Below are 23,154 nucleotides of genomic sequence, written 5' to 3' on the forward strand. Positions count from 1 at the left end.
ATTTGATGTTGCCTCCATTTTACTCTCGTGTGTGTGTGTGCGTGCGCAGTGTCGGTGTAAACTGGAAAGAAAACAGGACCCGAAAGCGGACGCGCTGAGAAATTTCCACAGAAATGGACGGGTAATATTTAATCAGCGATGCTAACTCCATCTCATGTGACTTATATCGATGTTTTGCGGAGCAACGAGTGAGTGAATGCGTCATTTTGAGGGGAAGCTGAGGAGGAGTCGTGTGCTTGTGTTAACGGGTTTCCATAGCCACGCGCTGCCTTCCATTAAGGAAGTGCCTAATGTTAGCATGCTAGCATAACTTAGCTAACGCTCGCTGTTTATTAACGCGCTGCATTGCTAGCTTACGTTTATTTGGTAAATATAACTGGTGTGTGTGACAGGTAGACGTGTTGATACAGCTCCACAACAGCTCATTGTCCACAGTAGTGTTTGCAGCGCTGTGCTAACGCAGCGGCTAATGAAGTTTAGCAAACCGTTATGCTAACTAACGTAACCTTACAGTAACGTCGGTCCTTTGTGTTGTAGCTAACGCGCTAGCTTAGCTGACCGAGCGTGTCCAGTCAATGTATAGTGTCCTCTCAAAGCATGATTTGAGTCATGGTTTCATATCACTAACATCGCTTGGACAAATTTTGTTACCAAGCGGAGCTGTTCGGTGTTAAATGGTACCCAGCTGTGCTATTATTCCCGTAGTGTCACACTGTGTTTGCTTTAAAGTGTCTAATATTAAGGTTATATTAAGTGTAGTAGGGTGTGTCAGTCAAAGGCTGTGGGTAGATCGCGCATGGAGCGTGATCTCAATGTTACTTGAAGAGGTGATGAATCATAAATGAGCCCCATGGGAAGGAGTTGGAGCAGCATGACAGCCAGGAGCCAGATCATGTTCATGTGGTTATACAGACACAGATATAAGTAGTACACAACATTAAAAAAAAGTGTAATCTGTATGTGTAAGTGGGAAGTGTGAATTAACAAGTACTGGTATCAGGATGCATGCGCTGCTTAGAGTGAAGCACTGGAGATGTGTTTGTAGGATGTGAACAACATACAACCAAACAGCTTTGGCTCTCAGTGGGAGTTAAAGTACTGCAGGACTTGTAGGTGGATATAAGTGAACTAGTTTTAAACTTCTCCGAGACGTACTGTCACAAAAATCCCGTAGGAGTCTGTTAAATATGTGATGCATCAGAACATACAACTGTCACACAATTACACTCTTCACACACATCAGATGATTGTGTATCTAACTGTCTTTTTCTATTTTAAATCCCGTCATTTTGATCACGTGAAAATTGTTTCTCTTTTCAGCATCAGTGATGTTGCAGTTGGAGTGAAGGTGAGTTTCCTGCGTTGGTTTTTGCTTAGTGTTCACTACACAGATCACATGAGCGTGCCTTGGACACTGTAGGTGTGTTTGTTGCTCCATTATGAAACAACATGCACATTGTTATTGCTTGTAGAGTGCTGCAGTTCAACAAGACAAATGGCTTGAGATCGGAGATATTGATATTAGATAGGGGTGTAAGGGTGCACAAAATTGATGGTTTGGTATTCACATTGGTTTTGGGGTCATGGTTCGATGTATTTTACAGTACGGCAGGAAAAAAAGGCAGAAAACAATAGATTTTTTGTCAGTAATGAGACTCTGACCTGTTAATAATTCTTAAACTGCAGCTTGCACTTGCTTATACAGTGCAGGCACAATGGACAAATTAAAGTGCACAAGTAAAGACACATATTGGGACTCAAGCAATTTGACCATGAGCTTTAATTTGGTATTAATTACGACGTACAGTATATGTGAGTGTGGTCGCACATGCAGCCACAAACACTCCATCCATAGTTATGACTTTGGCGCAGTCTGAATCTGCAGTGGAAGGCTGTCTGAACACTTTGGGGAGAAGGACTCACCTTCCAGTCTGTTGTTGTCTCGTTTCGTTTCTGTTCCCACAGACACACCCAACTTCAGTTCAACAATGCTGGCATACATTTAGCTACAAATTGTTGTGTTGGGCTAAGCTAACTAGCATGCTACAGCTGATAAACAGCACCTAGTCCACTGCCAAAACTGTCAGGGAAAAACGTGCACTCTAGATGTTCTGTTCCGTGCGTGCGAGTAGTAGATATACAACGTAGGGCTGCAACTAACGATTATTTTCATTGTCGACTAATCTGTTGATTATTTCTTAGATAATTTGACAAATTATTTTATCAAAAAATGTGTTAAAATGTTGAAAAATGGGTCGAATACATGTACCTTCACACACACACAATATTGGAAAATAGAATTTTCTTCCTAAACACATAAATGCACATGTTTATTTCAAATAATACATACATACACACCTCAGGTTTTAGGCAAACCAACACTTATAAAACACAGATTAAGCCATGTTTTTAAAATCATTTTTAGATGTAAAATGCCTAAAATGTATTAATGTAATTCACTGTGGCCTGTTTATACTGAACTATCTTACACATGGGCTACTATAATTTATCATACTGGCACCTACCAAACCCAAATTAGCCAGCACAGTAATCACAAATCACAGGCGCTTGCTCCCAGCCATTGCAACATGGTTGTGCGCACCGTTCTGTCGTTTTGTGATCAATGTGGCATCTCCATTTATTTATTTATTTATTTATTTATTTATTTATTTTTTTTTTTTTTTTTTGAGGACGGTAGTCAAGCTGTAGTGATTTTGTGTCTGGACAAACCAAAATACTTATATAGCATCCACAAGCTTTTGGAAGTCATGGCACCTCCTTTTGTTTTCTTAAACCATGGCTACAACAGCCAGAGGCTGAGCTTTTCCAGGAAAGTATGTTGCTTGTGAGATCATCTTGTATCTAGTCATCAGTTCAAACTTCTCTTGGGATAGCCTCATCATTCTCATGCTCACATTCTGTTTTTAAATGATCTAAGCCATAGCTACGGTCACCAAAACCCTCCAATATTAAGAATGTACCTGACACCCAGGCGTGACACAACCATGTTAATTTCACAGTAAGCTTCAATAAACCAAGTTTTCATTGAGTCTACATTTATTCAAACTAACATCAGTAACATTATTACATTTTATTAGTGATGGCCAAATGAAGCCTCATGAAGCTTTTCTTTAGCTCAGTGCTAAATTGAAGGAAATGAATGAATAAGATGGTGTATTATAGCCCTGAGGTATGCATCTAAAGGCCCAGACATGCTAAACTGTCTTCAAAGGACTAGCGGCAAAAACTGTTGTGTCATCTCACATCACCTGGGCCTTGGCCAAAAAGTTGCACATGAACATGCCGCAAAGACTATAGTCGACAACCAACTAGCACGTACGTTCTGCCCCTGCATGGGACGAAATAACTCCACACTAGCAAAAGGTGGTAGTCTGGAATATCTGTAGACTGTCATTATGCTAGGTATCCAGTTAGCATGTGAACAATACAACCTAATGTAGAAAGAACGGAGCATATTCACTCTGCACCAGTGAACTATAACACAAACAATGAGGAAACATTTCTGTCAAAGAGCTCAGTGGATTAAAAAAAACACCTGACCTTATGTCACAAGTTTGTTTCGATCTCATTCCCTCTTGACTTGAGCGATTTGTTTACTCTCCTCACTTCTGTCTCTCTTCTCGTGCGCTGAGCTGAACCGCCAATCAGAGTGATTTCATTCACCGACGGGCTCGTCCATCGTGATTAAACATGCTGAATCTGCAAAAAAAAAAAAAAAAAAAGCAGATGGGGGCCGACAAGCGGCAATAGTGAAGGAAACAATTCTGAATTCTGAAGCTTCAGATCTTAACTGTATTTTCCTAATTGTCTTCAAAGAGAGCAAACTTCCACTAATGCACTGAAACTTAGCAATGAATCTGTATATTGTTTTTCTGGTTGACTGGTGACTCGTTTCATATCTGACAGATTCCTTGAACCTGATATGATGTCTTCAGATTGTGTGATTAACAGTTCAAACTCAAAGATATTTAATTTACCATAATAAAAAGCGAGGAATAACAGCAAATAATCACATTTGAGACCTTGGAGCCAGTGCATTTTGGGCATTTTTGTGGACTTAAATGATTAATCAAGTATCATAAATGTTGCTGATTCTAACTTAACATTTGAAGCACACGTACAAACCATCAGGCTCAGGCTTAGCTTTATTTTAAACCAACAAAACATCCATGAAATAAATTAGAAGAGTCATGCCATAAAGATTTTAAATGTATTTTTTAAACATTGAACCTCCTACAGTCAGATTTCCTTCAAGTATGTGTTTTGAACTTTAACAGCACAATGGCTTTAATAGAATGGGTAGGGCCCTGCTGATCACCAAACAAACCTGTTTCCTTTATGTAAGCACATTGTTGTTGTGGCTACCTAATCTGATTTGTTGAGTGCCTGCTGCATTTCCATCTGCACCAAACAAAGTTAAAGTCGTCTCTCGAAGGGAAACGGAACAGTCATAAAATTCAGATTCCTCTGATATGGTGGGTCTTTGTCATCCTGTTTATTTCATCAATATTTCAGTGTCAAAGACAAAACAGAGGGTTGCCAGCTGTTGGGAGAGAAATCATTTATTGGATTCTTGTAGTCCGTGCACTGTGTGCTCACATTTTGGCCCAAGTCAGACAACTTTATTACCCTTTCAATTTATTTGTGTCATGTCGCTGTAGCAGGGCCTGCAACATCTAGTTTATCGTAACCATAAAGAATGTTAGTGACAAAAGAACAATTGGTTCAAATTCAGTCAGACAGAAACAAGGAGGGGTGTATGAAGCTATTATAAAGTTGTGTGTGTAATGGGTCCCCAGCCAGGTTGCTCTTCATCCCATCAGTCAGGTTTAAGAGCACAGGGCGCCCGTCAGCTCCAGCAAGCCTTCTGGGACCTGGAATAGCTCAGGATGAAATGACACATCTTGACATCTTAAATTCAGCAAGATTAAACCCACAGCAGAAAATGAGCAGACCACTCTTCTGCTGTTTTATGTCCCTTTTCACCCACTCTTCTTCCCTCCTTTTGTTCCTCTAAACTGTCTTCAGAGACCTCTGCTTTATTGTTGTCTTTGAGGGCTTGTCTGGAAAATGGAAATAGTTTTCCCCCATTATTTCACAACTGTGCCTGACTGTCTGCCTTTGTCTTTCTTTCCGCAGAGAGGATCAGACGAGCTGAGTATGTACAACAGTCCCAACTCTGGCATGAGCAGTATCAGTGGTGAGTTCGTTCCGACCACCCTTGAATAGGGAGGGTCTTGACGGAATTTGCAGGAAGCAGTTTGATCGGTAGTGACAGACCGTATTAAAAGGAATCAAAGGATTAATAGGTGTTTGAAAAGCGAAACAGGCTGCATGAGTTGAACCGTTTTCCCACGGGAGCTATTTAGTGTCTGAATAACATCACGCTCCTCAGTAGGTGGGCACCCACACACAGTAACATGTGACTAGCACAGACATAGTGGATACCACTGCATTGTAATGCCTTCTCACTGTTGAGAAGTTATCAGAAGCATCTCAGAAAACTGCAGAATAAAAGATGACTCAAAGAGCTGGTCATGCCACCACAAAGTTAGGCTATTAAACTCTCTGCCGACAACATAAGAACAATGTAAAGGCAAACACAAAGGTCTTTAATCAAAGTCCCAGTCAACCTCTGCTACACAACACCCTGTTTCCAAGCTAATGTCACCCCAGGGACCCGTCCAATAAAGTGAGATAAAGATTCTCAGACTGCCTTTATTTAGGGAGCTTCACAACATCAGCCATTGGTGATCTTAAATAACCCATCATGCAGGGGTGGATTGATGGTTCTTTGAGTGCAGGATTTCCCAGTACTGCTATGATAGCTTTAAAAAAAAAAAAAAAAAAAAAAGAAGGATCCGTAACAGATAGCCTCTAACCTTTAGCATGAGTGGGCTGGGTGTTGTGCTACGAAACAGAATTATAAATCATTTTGTGGTAGTTTGACTGGCAAATACTGCTGCGTGCACTCTCAGCACACTGAATCTTTTAGCATCAAGATTATTCATGCGCCGTCATTATTTCTGTTTTCAAGAAAACCAAGCTTCACAGTGGTTGTATTTGACCAGTGCAAAATGTAACAGTAGTAAGAAGAAATAGGTGAGAGTACATGGCTCTGCTATTGACATATACGTTCTCACTATGTTGTATAACAAGATGAAGATGTTCTGCCACCAAATTCCCGTCAGCGTGCACGCTCATACATTGGGCTCTGGGTCTGACTCCATGGACGGTTGATGGTGGCCTGGATGAGGTCAGATTGCTTCAGAGTTTAAAATAATTCCTAAATGAAATGCTTCCATGTGAGAGCTAGGTATCCCTGGGCAGCGACTTAAGCTGCAATTAGCTATCTGTTTAGTTCAGAGGCACTTCTTTTGTGCCGTGAGAGAAATGTCTCTCAGTCACATGTTTGAGTTGAGAGCTGACATGATTTGGCATTTGAATCGACTGAATTTGAGTTGATAGACGACACATAAATGATGACGCCCTGCATGTAAGCTGCAAGGCCAGTCCTGCATATGAAAGCAGTCAGCATGTGCCATAGGCTTGTCACAATACCAGAATTTCAGTAGTCGATAGCAATACCAGTGAATTTCCACGATTCTCGATACTCATTCGATACCACGATAAAAATCAAAAAACAGAACTCATGTATTTGTAAGTTCATTACTACAAACTTTGAATTCACTGATATGGTGACGGACAATTAGTCCGATAATAATTGCTTGAAACGCAACGTTAAGTAATGTTAAAGACGGTATTGTTAACGTTGCATAATGTTAGCCATCTGTTCCAGGGTAAGTTATAACGTGAGGTAGCGAGTACTCGTAGCCGCCCCTATAAACGTAGTAAGCTGCTTCTCAAACCCAAATGATGTAATGTACATTTCAGGATAAGTATAACATAACACACGTGATGGTAAATTGAAACTCACTCACCTTGAATTCTTTAAACAAGTCAGGGTGTCTGTGTTGTAAGTGTTCAGTCAGGTTTGAAGTGTTTCCTCCTTTGGCCTGGAAACTTCGAAGGCACCGTTCGCACACTGGTTTTTGCGAGTTTATAATTACTCCGCTTTCATCTGCCTCAAATGCAAAATATCTCCACACACGACTCCTACTACCTGACTTTTTAACAAGCTGAGGTGTGGTGGCTCCAGCAGCACTTGTAGAAACCATTGTTTCCAGCCAAGACGATGGAGAACAGGTGTTCTTCTTCGGCGCTCGTCCTCGGCACAGACTGACGCGCGTATACTGCCCCCGTCAGTTCCGACAGGAATTGACACGGCTCGCTGAGGGCGAAGTTGTATCCGGTACTTATGGTACAACAAAAAAAAACAGGTAACGATATATTTTTTGCGTGTTGGCATCGATTTTGTACCAAAGTATCAGTTCTCATAACGGCCCTAATGTGAAATTATACATTCTCACAGAGAAAAAAAAAAACATGTCCAAACATGGTAACTGGACAAAAGGCTGTTGTGCATATTAAAACCAATCGGGTCCAAAAAAAAAAACCCCAGCCCTGACCCTAAGTGACCCTGCACTGTTTCTGCCCAAGCCTGAACCATGACAGCAGTTTTGAGCCCTAGCCTGACAACAAAGCCACATTTCTACTGTTGGAAAAAAAATTCTTCATATATTATATATTTTGAAAATATTAAAAAATGTTTTACAAGCTAAGGTGTGTTTCCTCGCACCACTTCTCCTCCTTCTCCTCAATTGTGCATTACAGGTTTAGCAGAGTGTGCTGCGCTCGTCGTGTGTCTGAGGACAAATTTTTACTCCCTTTACGCACAAAAATAGACGCGTCCATTTTAGACATTGTAAACGTCACTGCTCTCATACTTCTGTGCTTCCTTTATGTTGGCATAGATACAGCCAATATATGGCGCCAGAGGGAAGAGTCAAAAATGTCACAAAATGAAGCGATGGTGGAGAAGGCGTAATAGTGTATCTTTAAACAGAGGTGGCGTTGTAGACAGTGGTGGTCTGTGAGGCCATTAAATACATCCAGACATGTGGATGGAGAATTGTTTTCACTATATCACCAATTTGTTCCGTTCTGCCATTATTTAAATTTCTTTGTCGTCTCTTACGGGGACATCTCGCTTAAACTATGTGATCTGTGGTGGTACTGCTCCGTTTGATCTATATTTGTAAGATTTCAGAAACGTACATTAAGAGAGATAAAACGAATGCAATGTACGGACAGAATGCTCCGTCCATGTCTCACACTGATTATAAATGAGCCCTCATTGTGTGCAGTGGTCCACGTTGATACGACTCCAGGTGATGGTCACCACTCTTTTCGCATATCTCTCCCAAAGCTGGGGAAGCAGAGGCAAACACTGCCAACCAAGTCGCCATTCAGCCTCACCTCCCTCGTTTTCCGTCCCTCTCTTGTGTGCATTGTCTTTCTCCCCATGTTCTCCAGTCCCTTCCTCTTTCTGTCTGTCTCTTTCCCTCTCGATTCAGTCCATTAAAACTCTTCCCATTTACACACGACAACTGCCAGTTTCATTACAAAAATAAGAAGATAAATTGTTAAGAACATGACCCGATTCAAGCCCTGTGGAATAATGAGAAATAACAGCCCGACCAGGCTCCAACCCAGCAGGTCAAATCAGGCCTGATAGAGCTCAGGCTGAGAATCAGAGCTCTAGTACAACTGAGTGCTTATGTAGATTAAAAGAATTCAGAGTCCAGGCTTCCCCTTCGTCATCAGCAGGCTAACGCTGAGGGCTATAAAGAGAACACATGAAGCAACGCAGTGAGGGTCCAAGAAAATCAGCACTCACAGCACTTAACATGCAAACATGAAAATATTGTGTGTCTAAATATACAGTACATTAGCTGATATTAACACCCAGGAACAAATCTCACATGCACACCCAAAACTCTAACAAGTGTTGTGTGTGTCTTCAAAGCCTGATATATCTTTTTCCTCTGTTATCCCAAAACTATTCCAAACACATCAGTGAGTCACATTGTTGCCCTGGGTCCTATGTTCACACACTCTACTTTATTTTGACTCACACACACTGTCCTGCTGCCCCAAATACTCATTAGATCACCAAATATGGATCAGTCCATATTTAAAGGGGCTGAAAATAGTCCCTGTCAAGTGCACTATTTGCTCCTGCTTGAGTAACATTTGCTAAAAATGACATTAGCCGGCTGTTTTAGGAAATTACTGAGCTGTAAGTTTACCTTCATGGTTGTATATAGTCATGAGGATGATCTCGTCAGTTGGACCCAGTGGGCTTTGGGCTGAGAAAAGGAACTGAGAGACAGACAGGCTGACACGTTGTTATGATCTGGCCTAGAGATTTAAAGATGGACTGAAAAGACATTGCTTTTGGCCTTTTTGTGAGATTTGTTGACCACAACAAAAATACAGTATATCACCAGCTTTATCCTTCAAGTCACAGTTGCTATCATTGCGTTGATTAGCACAGTTAATAAGTGTTTATGCTAAACTTTCAGATGGGGCGTCCAACGGCAGTGACAGTAAAAAACTGAGGGTGGAGGAGGCCCCACCGTCTCGTGTGCTCCACATCAGGAAACTGCCCAATGAGGCCTCAGAGACAGAAGTCATCGCCCTCGGCTTGCCTTTTGGCAAAGTCACCAATATCCTCACACTGAAGGGAAAAAACCAGGTGAGTCGAAGAAACTGAAGTTGAGGTGTATTCGTAAGAACCACGCAACAATTGTCAGACTTCAGTTTTAGATGATGTTTTCTTTGGAACAGTGGAGTGTCAGATCTTATTTCTTTTTTCTGCCTCGACCTGTCAAGTGTCCACTGTCATATGATTGTGTCACGAGCAGTTGGACTCATCCGGTCGTGTTATCTTGCACTGCATCTGAAACATGCCCACAGCCTCATACAAAAGCTGACCAAAGGCCTATTGTCTGGGTGCAGAGGAGGAATGTAGGAGATACTTGGCATTTGTCCCCTAGATTCCTGTCAAGTAGAGCTGCTTTGTTCTCCTCACAGTACCGATGACGGTGTGTCGGCTAGTCACGATCGATCAGCAACTGCATCATCTCCATGTTCAGACAGCTTCATCTGTGCTGGTCTGATAACTTATCTGTTGCCACCACAGTGGTGAATCACAATTCACTCTGATGTACACTTTGCAGCAGTGACCTCAGGCACAGAGGCTGTGTGTTTTGGCCTGTTTGTCTGTTACACACAGGATATCTAAAATTACTTTACATAATTCAGTGAAAATAGTTGGAAGATTTTTTCCAAATTTAGTGGAAACTACTTCATCTGATGAGGAATTTTATTTAATTTATAAGAGCTTTGCTTTCTCTTTTCTCCTCTTTCAGGCGTTTTTGGAGATGGGGACGGAGGAGGCAGCCATCACTATGGTGAACTACTACACCACTGTGACTCCTCATATCCGCAATGTCCCTGTCTTTATTCAGTACTCCAATCACAAAGAACTCAAAACTGATGCTGGCAACCAGGTGAGTAGAGCCAGACTAACAGATCACTGTGTTCCGGATATTCCGTCAAGGGTTGCTTCAGGTTTTTATTTAAACCAAACACCCATTTCATTAATAAGCATACTTATGATATACGGCAACTACTCTTGTGCATAAGTCACACCAAACTGACATCAACGCACTAGTGGCGACGAAGGCCGACTGTTCCTTTGTCTTGTGTCACCTTTATCTCAGCCAAAACTTACGCTAGAACACGTCAGAACAACTTCAGCCAACAGTCAGTCAGCACGTAATTTCTGCGCCTGTGTGTAGTGATGGCCAAATGAAGCCTCATGAAGCATTTTCTTTATTTTCTGAGCCCACTAGATGGTGCTCATGGTTTAAAGAGAGAGGCTCAAAGAATGGCAATTCAGTGTGCTTTCAACCTTTTGTTGAACAAAAAGCGCCATCTAGTGGGCTCATAGAATAAAAAAATGCTTCATGAGGCTTCATTTGGCTATCAGTACCTGTGTGAGAGGAGTAGTCTGTATTTGTCCAGAAGACAGACAGGACGGATTCAAGACGCCAGTTAGCACATACATAACACAACCTGATGTTTGAAGAACAATTTGTATTTGCTGTGAGTTAGGAACAATAATTGATTTACAACTTGATACTTTTAAAAACACGGCATACTGTGTTTGTAGTGATCCATAATTTAAAAAAAACAGATGAGTTTACGTGCATACACTGTGGCTCTTGTTCAGGTCCCTTTTCTCTTTAACCCACCTCCATACCCGGGCTTTTGAACCAGTCAGATTGTATCCATCTGCAGATGCTCATGCTAATCAGTCGTGGGATATACACATGCCTGCATAGGGTCCAGTGTTTGCATACCGTTATATTTCACTGGAAACAGTTTGCAGTTCATGATAATATATGATCGGCATATTTTTATTTTAAAAAGTTAACTGCATTAATGAATGAATTGATTAATTTGAAAGCATCCTACAGTCCCCTGTGTGTATAAGACTAACATGAGGCGGAGCGCTCCACAGCTCTGCTCTGTTGTTATTTACATTGTATACATTGGAGCTGCGAGCAGCCTCTCTCTCTCCGATAGCTCTGCTGAAAGCCAAGACGCTGAGCAGGCCAGGGGCAGGGTTCTTAAGTTGAAACAGACTGATCATAGGGTTATTTTCTTCACCACAGAGGTGTTTTAAGGCAGTCAGTGCTGCAGCATGTGTTAGTCAGGCAGTTTACGTGCTGATCCTTACTCCGCTTGTTCATGTTAGTCTCTGGCTAATGGCGTAAGCAGGTCTTCATTGTAAACTTCATGTTTGCCTCTCAAATGTAATTACATTTGATTCATACATTATTCAGACATTACATTAAAACAAGTTTGCAACTGCTGCATTTTGTGAAGATGAATTACAAGTTAACTCTTACGTGTCCTCACTGTAGGCTGTCTGGGTCCTACACTGACATCGCGGTGGAGTTCCCCTTTTTTAGTTCCTTCAACACCACGTTATTAATCAACATTTAGATAACTGATTATTGGCATTTGTGCATTGATGCCGGATCGTCCACGCATGCATCGCAATGCATCTACAGACATATTGTTTTCTAATATAACAAGTTTGCTTCAGTCTCTCACTCTCTTGACTTCAGTTGTTTGTTCGCTTTCTTCACTTCCGTTTGTCCCGTTGTCAGAGTAATTTCATTCAAAGACGGGTTCTACAACCAATTTAACACACTGAATCGACTGAAAAACAGCAGACAAGGGCCACAAGTGCCACCAGTGCCTCCAGTGCAGGACACACCACAAAAACTAGGGTGACAGATGCTCACTGACGGCTCACTTATTGTCAGCTTGGTGTGTCGGGGCCCTTAGTATTTGACTGAGAACTAGAGCCTTTTGTTTGAATGTCTAATACCTTGAACAGGGTTCCCATGGTCAAGGAAAACCTGGAAAAGTCATGGGATTTCGCAGACACATTTTTAAGGCCTGGAAAAGTCATGGAATTCTGTTGTGTGTAATAAAATTGCAACAGTAATCCACTGTGATAATCTTCCAAGCAATGCAACATAACTGCGGAAACCAACCAACAACCATAGAGGCTACCTTCTAGATGTTTGCAGTTTAATTACATTAAGTACAGAAATGGGTCACCATCTTGTCTGTTGAGCCCCATTGATGATAGTGGCTGACAGCTTGTGTTTGGCCATAGCGGACCCAGGCGGTGCTTCAGGCAGTGTCGGCAGTCCAGTCTGGCGGGTCACCAAGCTCAGATGTACAGGAGGCTCTGGCCGCGGCCTCCAGTCCTGTGCTGCGGATCATCATCGACAACATGTTCTACCCTGTAACGCTGGATGTACTGCAACAGGTATGGGACGAATCAGTTGGAATGTGACAGAATATCCACTGTTTGTGCTTAAATGTTGAAGTTTGTGTTTATTTTTATTTTTATTCTTTTGTTTGCAGATTTTCTCCAAGTTTGGTACAGTCATGAAGATAATCACATTCACCAAGAACAATCAGTTCCAGGCTCTTCTGCAGTTCAGCGATCCTGTCAATGCACAGCAAGCCAAACTGGTAAGCAGTCGTATACCTACAGCTTCCACTAGTCATATTATGCATCTTTATTATTCATCACCTACTGTCTGGTTTACTGTTTGCAATACCAAACAGCTGAACATAGGCTACTGTGTGTGATGACTTCCTTCCTCCCACCAGGCACTCGATGGTCAGAACATCTACAATTCATGTTGCACGCTGCGAATCGACTTCTCCAAGCTGGTCAACCTAAATGTCAAGTACAACAATGATAAGAGCCGCGACTACACACGACCTGAGCTGCCTGCTGGTGACGGCCAGCCCAGCCTCGACCCCTCGGTGGCCGCTGCATTCACCAAAGATTCCAACTCCCTCCTCGGTAAGATCCCAGGTAGATCACACTTTTATTTTTCTTCTTTTTATCTTGTTGTTGTTTGTGCCAACTGGCTGAATTTATTCTCCTGAGACATTTTGATCAGAATCTGGACAGGTTTGAATAATTTGTAAGCGCTGTGTTTTTTAAACAGTTTAATGAATACTGAATGGTGGCTGCTGCTGCTTGATAGAGAGTATCAGTCATTTGGGGCTGGTTTAAAAGTTGCATCCTTGCTCAGTGTTGTAATGCTGTGGTTTAGTGGAAGTGCTGCTCTCCATTCCATGATTGTCTTGTCTGTCTCCCGTCAGGAGCCCTGAACCCTCTGAGCGCGGCAGCGGCGGCTGCTGCTGCTGCAGGGAGGGTGGCCCTAGCTGGGCAGGCGGGGTCCAGTGGGGTCCTGCTGGTCAGCAACCTTAATGAGGAGGTCAGTAACACACCTGCATAGACACCAGTCAGATGGACCATCTAAGGCTTAAAGTCCACCACCCCTACCCACCACCTTCATCCCTCTCTTTGTTTGTTTTTTTATTTCCTCATTATGGCCAGTAGTCCTTCTTGTGCTGCTATTTTCATTGTCTAGTGTCTGTCATAGAGGTCACGTTAGGAAGGTCCATGGTGGGATGTTTTGTACACATTTGACCTGAGAACACAATCACGTTAACTAAACTACTTAATTTAACATATTTAGCTCTAACACTTGGATGATTTTGGACTATTCTGCTTTTATGCGAATGTTAGGAACTCTCAAAATAAGAAAGCAGAGAAACAACTCTTATGTGAGATTCCTTAAGAATGAGAGGGTGGTTTTGTGCACCTGTAGATTTGTTTGAGCTTTTGATTCTACAAAATGTTTTTCTGTAGTCAGGCTGATAAAATCTGTGGCAGAGACGTCGTAGGGCTTCAAACAACCAAAGAAAATCTTGGTTGACTGAAATTCTACCTACCCTTCAAGCAGTTGGTCGATGGGCAGAAAAAAGAAATCAGCACGTTGTTTCTAGATGAACTACATGACCACAGTGCACTGAGCGCACTCTACTTGTGTCCACCAAAGCGGTTTTTTTTTTTTTTTTTTTTTTTTTTTTCCCCCCCCCGTCACAGAGCTCGACATTATCACTTGCCCTGAGTGGAAGTTTTCAGACCAGTGGGATGTCTCAAGGCAAAAATAAATGTGATATTCATAATAAACTGGGCACTGTAACGCTGGGAGTGTCCATCTGAGCTGTGGATCTGAGTTACAATCTGTCACCCTAGTCAGTACAGTATGTCCCGCACCATTACCCCTTGTCATTCCTCGTTGGCTTTTTCATAGTGATGGCCAAATGAAGCCTCATGAAGTATTTTCTTTATTTTCTGAAGAGAGCCTCAAAGAATGGCAATTTAGTGTGCTTTCAACCTTTTGTTGAACAAAAAGCGCCGTCTAGTGGGCTCACAAAATAAAGTAAATGCTTCATGAGGCTTCATTTGGCCATCGCTACTTTTTCAGCCAATTGAGCATGTTGAATTAGCGACCGCAGAACCTGTTGGTGAATGAAAACTCTGATTGGCAGTTCAGCTCAGCACATGAGAAAAGAAACAGAAGTGAGGAAAGTAAACAAAGTCAAGAGGGAGTGAGACCAAAACAAACGTAGTTCATTAGGTCAGATTATTTTTCTTTATCCATTAAGCTCTTTAACAGAAATGTTTCCTAATGGTTTGTGTTTTTGTTCACTTGTGCTCAGTAAATATGCTCTGTTCTTTCAACATTGGATTGTGTTGTTAATGTGCTAACTGGCTAACTAGCGCCATGATGGTCTTCTAGTTGCCCTATCTGAATGACTAATACAGTCCACTGCCATTTGCTCACGTGAGGAGTTATTTCCTCTCATGCAGGTGCAGAATAGTCATGCTGGCTGTCAGCTGTATCTTAGTGGTGTGTACATGTACAACTTTTTGGCTGAGACACGGCAATGTCGGGCGATGCAGCAGGGGGCCTTCATCACTGTTAGTTCTCTTAAGTCAGTGTGGTGTGTTTGGGCCTTAACACTGCATGTGAGAGAGACGTACTGTTTTTAGCCCAGTAGTTAATGTTAGCCATTGCGCTGCTCCAACAAGGGCTCCAGTGTGATCCTGTTCAGAAGCTTTATAATCCAGCCCTTAACTGCAGCTTCTTTTTGGAGACTTAGTAAAATAAATCCATAAAGATAAATCTGACACTGAATGTCCTCTGTGATTTTTATTTTATTTTATATTATTTATTCTGGTTAAAAATGAAAGTTGAAAACGCTGCGCTCGTAACTGGCACCAGCCGTCCAGTCACAGTGGAGATGGGGTGGGACAAGTGCCACAAAGGCCAATCGTTGGTGATGGCAAAATGAAGCCTCATTAAGCATTTTCTTTATTTTCTGAGCCCACTAGATGGCGATCCGGATTTAAAGAGGGTGGCTCAAAGAATGGCAATTCAGTGTGTTTTCAGCCTTTTGTTGAACAAAAAGCACCATCTAGTGGGCTCAGAAAATAAAGAAAATGCTTCATGAGGCTTCATTTGGCCATCACAACCAATCGTCACAGAGGACATCTACAGCCGAAAAACAACTGCACTTACAGCTGGGAAAAGAAACGCTTTGGTGGACACATTGTCCGACTAGTGAGAATTTTGTAGGACCAGAGCATATTGACCAACCAACCGGCCAGAATGTGTCAGCCATAAAAAGTAGAGGATATTACTTGATTATTGTTTTTTAGATATTTACAGAATATTTTTGAACCTTAGAGCTGTTAGGTGTGGTTTGATTTATGAAGTCTAATCATTGAAGTGTCCCAGGGGACATTTGACGTCACCTGAAATTCCACACCTCTTTAGAAGAGACGGTTGGACCTCTTGTTATTCCAGTTAGTTTTGATATGAAGTAAAAAATAAAGTGTCTAACCTTTTTCTTTGCTCTTCTAGTGTCTCATACATACCCAGAACCTTGCTGTTTTTACTTTTTTTTAAACTTTTGGTCAAGACTCATTATGTTCCTGTATGAGAGAGGGGGATTTCTGTCACTGCACCAAACTCCCCTCTTTCCTCCTCCGATGTTCTGCCCCTTCCTCCTCTTGTCAAACTGTACCTAACTCAGCTAACTGTCTCTCTTCTGTTTTTCTCTCTAAGCTCTCCTCACCTCTCCTCAGCTCATATGAAAGCTCATATGAAATCATTCTGTGGTCTCCTAACCTGTGTCTGGGAACAAATACCTGCCTCTCTGAAACGCTTCTCTCCCTCTTCCTCTGCATTTTTTTTTGACTGACTTAAATAGCATCTAATTTGTCTCACCTAATGTCTCTGTCTCTTTCCTCATCAGTCTGTTCTCTCTGGCTGTGAATGAATGTGTCATAGCGGAGCCTTTGACAGTATCTCAACCATTCAAACTAAACACCTGATGTTAAGATACTGTGCTTAATCTTTCTTTTAGCCTCTCAGACTTGTGTGAACGCCACCTAAGTGGCCTTCACATCAACTCTTGCATGCCTAATTGTACTTGGAAACAAAATTTGAACTGCATGGTCTCTTAACTAATTTTCTCCCCTCAGCTTCTCACATCCTTGTACTACCATTCTCCCTCGCTGAAAGATTGTATATCTTCAGACTTCCGACCTGCTGCATGTTGTTTTTATCCCATGGTTATGACTTTATATTGCTGATTTTATTATGATTTTGACATGAATGTACCTTTTCCCCATGCTTGTCCAGGGTGAAAGACATTTTGGCGCAAGTTATTTGCTGTATTTTGACTAAAGAGAACATTGATCCAAGCCATTATCTCTGACCAAACTACCTGCATTATTCCAGTGTACTGACCTATATTTTATTTTTTGTCCCTCCCCCTCCTCACTTTTTATTTTTGTTTTTTTATTTTTCCCCCAATTTGCATTTGCCTCCCTATTCATCTCCCCCCCTCTCTCTCTCTCTATCTCTCTCTCTACCCCCACCCCTCCTTCTCCCCCTCCATCCATCCTGCCTCCTCCCTCCACTCCACGTGCCGGTGGGGGACTTTTAATCCCCTCAAATCGCCCCCTTCTTCCTCCTCCACCTCCTCCTCTTCCTCCTCCTCCCACATTAACGAACCTCCCTCCTCCCCTCCATGACTCCTCTCTCGCCGCCTGCTCCCCTCCTCCATGACCCACCACCTCCATCACTCTCCGGGGGGAAAACAAAAACCACCATTCCTCCTACCTACCGTTCTGGATTGATCTGTCCATCTCTACCTCCGCTCCGCTCCGACTCTTCTACCTCTCTACCTGTCTCACGCTGCTTGTTGCTCTTCTCTCCCTCTAAAGATGGTTACGCCCCAAAGTCTGTTTACCCTCTTCGGTATGTTATCGTTAGCGCTCTCTCTCTCCTCTCTCCTACTCTCTCTTTCTCTTTCTCTCCTTCTCTCTTTCTTCTACCTACTCTTTTTGTTCTATTTTCATTCTATCTTTGAGACATTTATCATTATTATTATTATTATTATTATTATTATTATTGTTATTATCAAAGGCTTATGTATATTTGTTTGCGCACAGCAGCTTATTGAGTAATCAGTAATACATTTTGGCCCCCTGTTTATTGGTTTGGGTTAATGTCCATTACTTTGCCCCTATACTTCCCTATGTAGTAATCAGTTAATGCACGCTTAAGTCATTATTTTGCATGCTGTTTTAATTTGTAGCCATCTGACACAGCTTGATAACTTATCTGTTTAGAGGGTGTCTCTTCTCTCTTTCCCTCTTCTTTCTACACACCTCTCACTCTAAAAGTCTACTGTAAAGTTCTTGTGTGTACTCTGCTAGTCTCTCTTCTATGTTTCTTGTCTTCAAATATCCTTGTCTCCGATGCTAACTTTCTGTTTTTTTTTCTAACTGTCTGCTTTCTCTCCACTCCACCTCTTCTCCTCCTGCCTGCCTGTGGCTCTAACGCAGGAGTGTACGGCGATGTCCAGAGGGTGAAAATCCTTTACAATAAGAAGGACAGCGCACTCATTCAGATGTCAGATGCCAATCAGGCCCAGCTGGGTGAGCAGATGTCACAGGCATCCACTTCAGTCGTTCACGTCTAATTGTCTTGTGATGCTGGTGGCTGTGTTTGTCCGGGGCCTTCGTCCTTTGCAAGGGAGTCACTGCTGCATCCAACCATACTTATTACAGATATGAGACATTATAGTAACACAATTTTTGACTTTTCAGTTTCAGTTAGCAGTGGAAGAAACAAGACAATCAAGAAATAAACACCTTGTTTTTTCACTGTCACTTACAAAAGTTACTCTATAGCAGTGGTTCCCAACTGGTGGGTCGCTGGTCCCTTCTGAATGGACTGTATATTATCAGCAAAGGTATCAAGTTTGTAGTACAGTGAATTTCCGGCACAGAGCTTTTATTTTGAAGTGCTGTTTCCTGCTGCAGAGCGAGTGACTAACAGACAGCTGCTTGACAGAGACCACAAACAAACTCAAAGACACGGTCGAACACAATTATGATGCTGAATGTATATTAAACAGTTTGGACCTTGAACTAATGACTGAGGAGAAATCTGGACCCTGTGACTGCACCAGTTGGGAACCACTGCTCTACAGGTCACTCTGTTGGTTCGTCTTTGTGTTGGAGTGAATGCATGAACATGTGGATGCATGCATGTGTTTGCAGCTCCTGCGAATTTGCCCTTGTTACTTAGTGTTGTACTTGGGAGCCAACTGACAATTTGATCCTTATGTACAAAACCAGATCAAAGCACTTTATTTCACATTTAGGAAATAGGACCTTTGTTTTACGGCACCTCACATTACTCAATAATTACTCTCAAAAATACAGAAGTGACACAGTTTTCCATTAACTAATTGTGATGAACTGCTGGTGAGTCATGTCTACGAATGTATTAAGACAACTCGATACAGCATCGGAGGTTGGCCCCCATTCATTCCTGTGAAAGTTATTTTTTCCCTCATGGGGTTCAGTTAGTATTGCCAGTGAATACTAGTGATGGCCAAATGAAGCCTCATGAAGCCTTTTCTTTATTTTCTGAGCCCACTAGATGGCGCACATGTTTTCAAGAGAGAGGCTCAAAGAATGGCAATTCAGTGTGCTTTCAACCTTTTGTTGAACAAAAAGCGCCATCTAGTGGGCTCAGAAAATAAAAAAAATGCTTCATGAGGCTTCATTTGGCCATCACTAGTGAATACCACAACAGGCTGCTGCAGCTTCCTCCTCACTGGCCTTCCTTTCCTTTGCCACTGTTAAAGCAATGAGCCACTTGAATGGCCAGAAGATGTACGGGAAGATCATCCGGGTGACGCTGTCCAAACACCAGACTGTGGCGCTGCCTCGCGACGGCCTGGACGACCAGGGCCTGACCAAAGACTATGCCAACTCCCCACTTCATCGCTTCAAGAAACCCGGCTCCAAGAATTTCCAGAACATCTTCCCGCCGTCGGCCACCCTCCACCTCTCCAACATCCCGTAAGTACCAGGGCAGTCAGATCATATGTGCCATACGTACATCCGTCCGCCCGTCCCATTCTTGTAAACATGATATCTCATGAACGCTTGAGGGATGTTTTTCAAGTTTGGCACAAATGTCCCCCTCAACAATGACTTGAATAGATTTTTGTGGTCAAAGGTCACTGTGACCTCACAAAACATGTTTTTGTCCAAAACCCAAGAATTCATACGCTAATTATGACAAACCTTCACACAAATTATTAAAATTATATCCAATAGGTCAGAGGTCAGCTTCACTGTGACATCATCATGTTCTGCAAAACTTTTCTGACTATTACAGGACGTCATATCTCAGGAATCGAAGAGGAGACAGTTGGTCAGATACGTAATTGGTGACTCTGATCTTGAAACTGTGCTGACTGACATGGATGTAAACTGTAAGAGAAACTGTGGTGTGCGGAGACATACAAACGAGGGGGTGGTAATTGTAGTTCCAGGTTTGGAGATCAAGGTCTGCGTCAACCTCAGCACAGTGGAGGTCAGTGGACTTTTGTGAGAGCATTGAAAAACTACAAAAAAACATCAGAAATGTTAGCGGGGGGATAATCCACAGACGTCACTGTCAACAAAAATGAGTCCCTCTGGAAAGTGTTGACAGCAAAGTCTGAGACTGTGCCATTAAACGCATGAACTTCCTTCCAGACTGTAATCGGTGACCTTTATTTCAACAGACAAGATGTGACGGAGGATGACCTGCGGCTGCTCTTCTCCAACGCTGGAGGCACTGTGAAAGCATTCAAGTTTTTCCAGTACGTAGACCTATCCTGCTGTGAAATAAATCATGTACTCACAGAACGGGCCCCGACAACATGATACCGTTGAAGACCCGCCTCTGATCGATGATTGATTCTTGTACTAGTTTAGTGTTAGGTTTGTGTTGTATCTGAGCAGAGTTTGTTCCTGTGGTTCTTTAACTGTCTTATTTTCTTAGGGATCGCAAAATGGCTCTGATCCAGATGTCAACAGTGGAAGAGGCCATCCAGGCCTTGATTGACCTTCACAACTACAACATGGGAGGCAACCAGCACCTGAGAGTCTCCTTCTCCAAGTCCACCATTTAAACAATCTGAGCCACAGTACCAGGGTTCAGTGTCTCGGAGCTGGTGGTCAGAAACCTTTCAGACTGTGTCTGGACACTGGGGGGGGGGGACCACATTGAGTAAATCAGTTTTGTTGTTGGGGTTTTGTTGATCCTGTCATTCCTTGAGAGAGACTGAAATTTTTGACTTGCATCCTTTTTTTAAAAAGAGATACTGGATCCTCCCAGCAATTCTTATTGGTACCTCTGTATTTTTATGTCAAGCAAAACAATGACATGATTGATTGTCCCCCTGTAAGATAGTTAGGTGTAGATCAGTGTTGAATTCTTTATTTAGTTGAAAAGATACAGTACTTATGTGCCTTACTTGACAATATGAACTGTTTCTACAGCTGGACACATTCATGAATTGCTCCTTTGCTTTTGAGGCACATTGGTATTGGATATTTTGGGGGGTTAGTGAGAATGTTTTGTCGTCCTCTAGACATTTTCGAAGCTGTGCCACCAACCAGGCCAAGCTTGTTTTGTTTTAGATTCATAACATTTTCCCTTTTAGTTTAGCAGCAGGAGACAATTTTCCCGAGGCAACACGTATGAGTTGTGACAGGGAGCTTAACTTGAATTCCATTATTCCACAAGTATGTCGAGTGTAAGATCGTTCTCCCCCAGTTTTGAATTCACCCGTCACATATCATGATGTGGCTCGTGGCTAAGTATTTCTTTATTTGTGTTTTTGAAGCCTTCCATGCTTTTTTTTCCATAGCAGTGAGATGTAATTGTCAGTGACAATGGTTTTCTAAGCATGTCTAGTTATGGTAGGGTCTCACATCAGAAAGTGTTGCATGCTGTACGAGCAGTTAGAAGATGAGTCCACTGTGATTTCATTGTCATGTGACAGTTTACTCGAGAGGGCTACTCAGTTGGACCAAAGTTTCTGTGCCTTTAGTGTTCCTTTGAATTCATTTTAACAAAAAGCATTTGAACACACTGATACCCAGACTTTTAAGTGGAGAGTTAATCCCGTTTTTTTTTAATCGGCCCAACAGGACCTTATGACTCAAGGTTATTCTTCAGAAATAATAGCTATGTGTATTTTTTTTTTCTCAGATTTTCTACAGATTAAAATGTAAGGACTTGGTTTAGATCTGAAGAGGCACAATTAAAGGATGAATTATTTTCTAACAAGGTGAGGTGCGCCTTGGTTTCCTGCTTTTTGAGTTTTCCCTCTCATGGTCTCTCGTGTATTCTGCATTACGTCTGTAGCATGCTAAATAAAACGATTCTGTAGCTCTGCATTCACCTCCTCTGTCTCTCTCCTCTGTTCTGTCTGCTCTGCTCACTTCTGAAACCATCTTCAGTCCCAGGGTGGGAAAGAAGCCAAAATTCATTTTGGAGCCACTTGAAAACAAGCTCTAATAAGCCAGATTGAGCCCTCTGATGGTACTAATTCACAGGACAAGAAGTACATTTTGTTGATGCGTTTCCCACCCTGCCAACTGACACAATCTATTCCTTTGATGTCTTGCTCTTCTCTCTTCTGGTAGTTGCCTATTTTCTAATCAGTCTCTAAGGGCCTCCGCTCTCCTGACAATCTGTCTGATCTATCTACTTGCTCTCACACCTTTTATCAATTACATAAATGGCCTCATTTGTTATTTTTCCAAGCTTTCTGCATTTTGTGCCACTGCCAGCTTTGGAGTATCTGTAAGTGAAATTGCTTCATACGCAAGCATAGATGGATAATGGCATATGTTGAGCCGATGAAAGCCACACTGTAAGATGCAGAATGCCATGGAGCAGAGGTTTCTGAAAATCAGCACCTGCGCATACCCGCAAAGCTCAGTACCAGAACCGACCCGTTACCTGGCATGAAGTCTAAGTCAGTGGTGTCAAACATACAGCCCAGGGGCCAGAACCAGTTCGCCAGAGGGTTCAATCCAGCCCACTGGATGACCTTTCACACCTAACAGGGATGCACTTGTAAAGGCTAACAGGTGCCAGGTTTCAGGAGCAAGTTAAACATTGAGTAGCGTTCTTCATGTTAACTGCGGCTTCAGAGGCTTTTCCACTTAGACGATAATACAGGTCTTTCATTTTGGTTTGGTGTGGTGTCAGGACTACTACACAGGAGTGGAAATGTATGAAAAAATGCACATGTAATGATTTAGAGTAGTCGACTGACTGAGGAATAACAGAGAAATGTTGAAATTGCTTTTTTCCTAATGAAGACATG

General features: G+C 42.3%; 1 protein-coding gene across 3 annotated transcripts; it reads left to right on the top strand.

The window, feature by feature from the left end:
* On the top strand, window positions 1–22,217 carry LOC117264353 (polypyrimidine tract-binding protein 2-like). Of its 3 annotated transcripts, none has more exons than XM_033638243.2 (14): window positions 1–121; window positions 1,321–1,348; window positions 5,161–5,221; window positions 9,510–9,682; window positions 10,359–10,499; window positions 12,689–12,844; window positions 12,943–13,053; window positions 13,195–13,405; window positions 13,699–13,814; window positions 17,687–17,720; window positions 18,311–18,403; window positions 19,624–19,840; window positions 20,554–20,631; window positions 20,814–22,217. In XM_033638243.2, the coding sequence occupies exons 1-14, from the start codon at window positions 114–116 to the stop codon at window positions 20,941–20,943; spliced, it is 1,557 nt and encodes a 518-aa protein (XP_033494134.1). In that variant the 5' UTR covers window positions 1–113; the 3' UTR covers window positions 20,944–22,217. The 3 variants fall into 3 exon arrangements, with proteins under 3 accessions (XP_033494134.1, XP_033494135.1, XP_033494136.1); XM_033638244.2 differs by having other exon boundaries at window positions 13,195–13,393; XM_033638245.2 differs by having other exon boundaries at window positions 5,161–5,179.
* Window positions 22,218–23,154: the final 937 nt, after the last annotated feature.

The sequence above is a fragment of the Epinephelus lanceolatus genome, chromosome 20 (genome assembly GCF_041903045.1).
Source record: "Epinephelus lanceolatus isolate andai-2023 chromosome 20, ASM4190304v1, whole genome shotgun sequence".
Classification (NCBI taxonomy): domain Eukaryota; kingdom Metazoa; phylum Chordata; class Actinopteri; order Perciformes; family Serranidae; genus Epinephelus; species Epinephelus lanceolatus.

Excerpts from the sequence above, each read along its gene's own strand:
- LOC117264353 (XM_033638243.2), top strand. Across the intron at positions 5,222-9,509 it reads TGGCATGAGCAGTATCAGTG|ATGGGGCGTCCAACGGCAGT; the intron begins GTGAGTTCGTTC and ends CTAAACTTTCAG. Across the intron at positions 13,815-17,686 it reads TCAGCAACCTTAATGAGGAG|ATGGTTACGCCCCAAAGTCT; the intron begins GTCAGTAACACA and ends CTCCCTCTAAAG.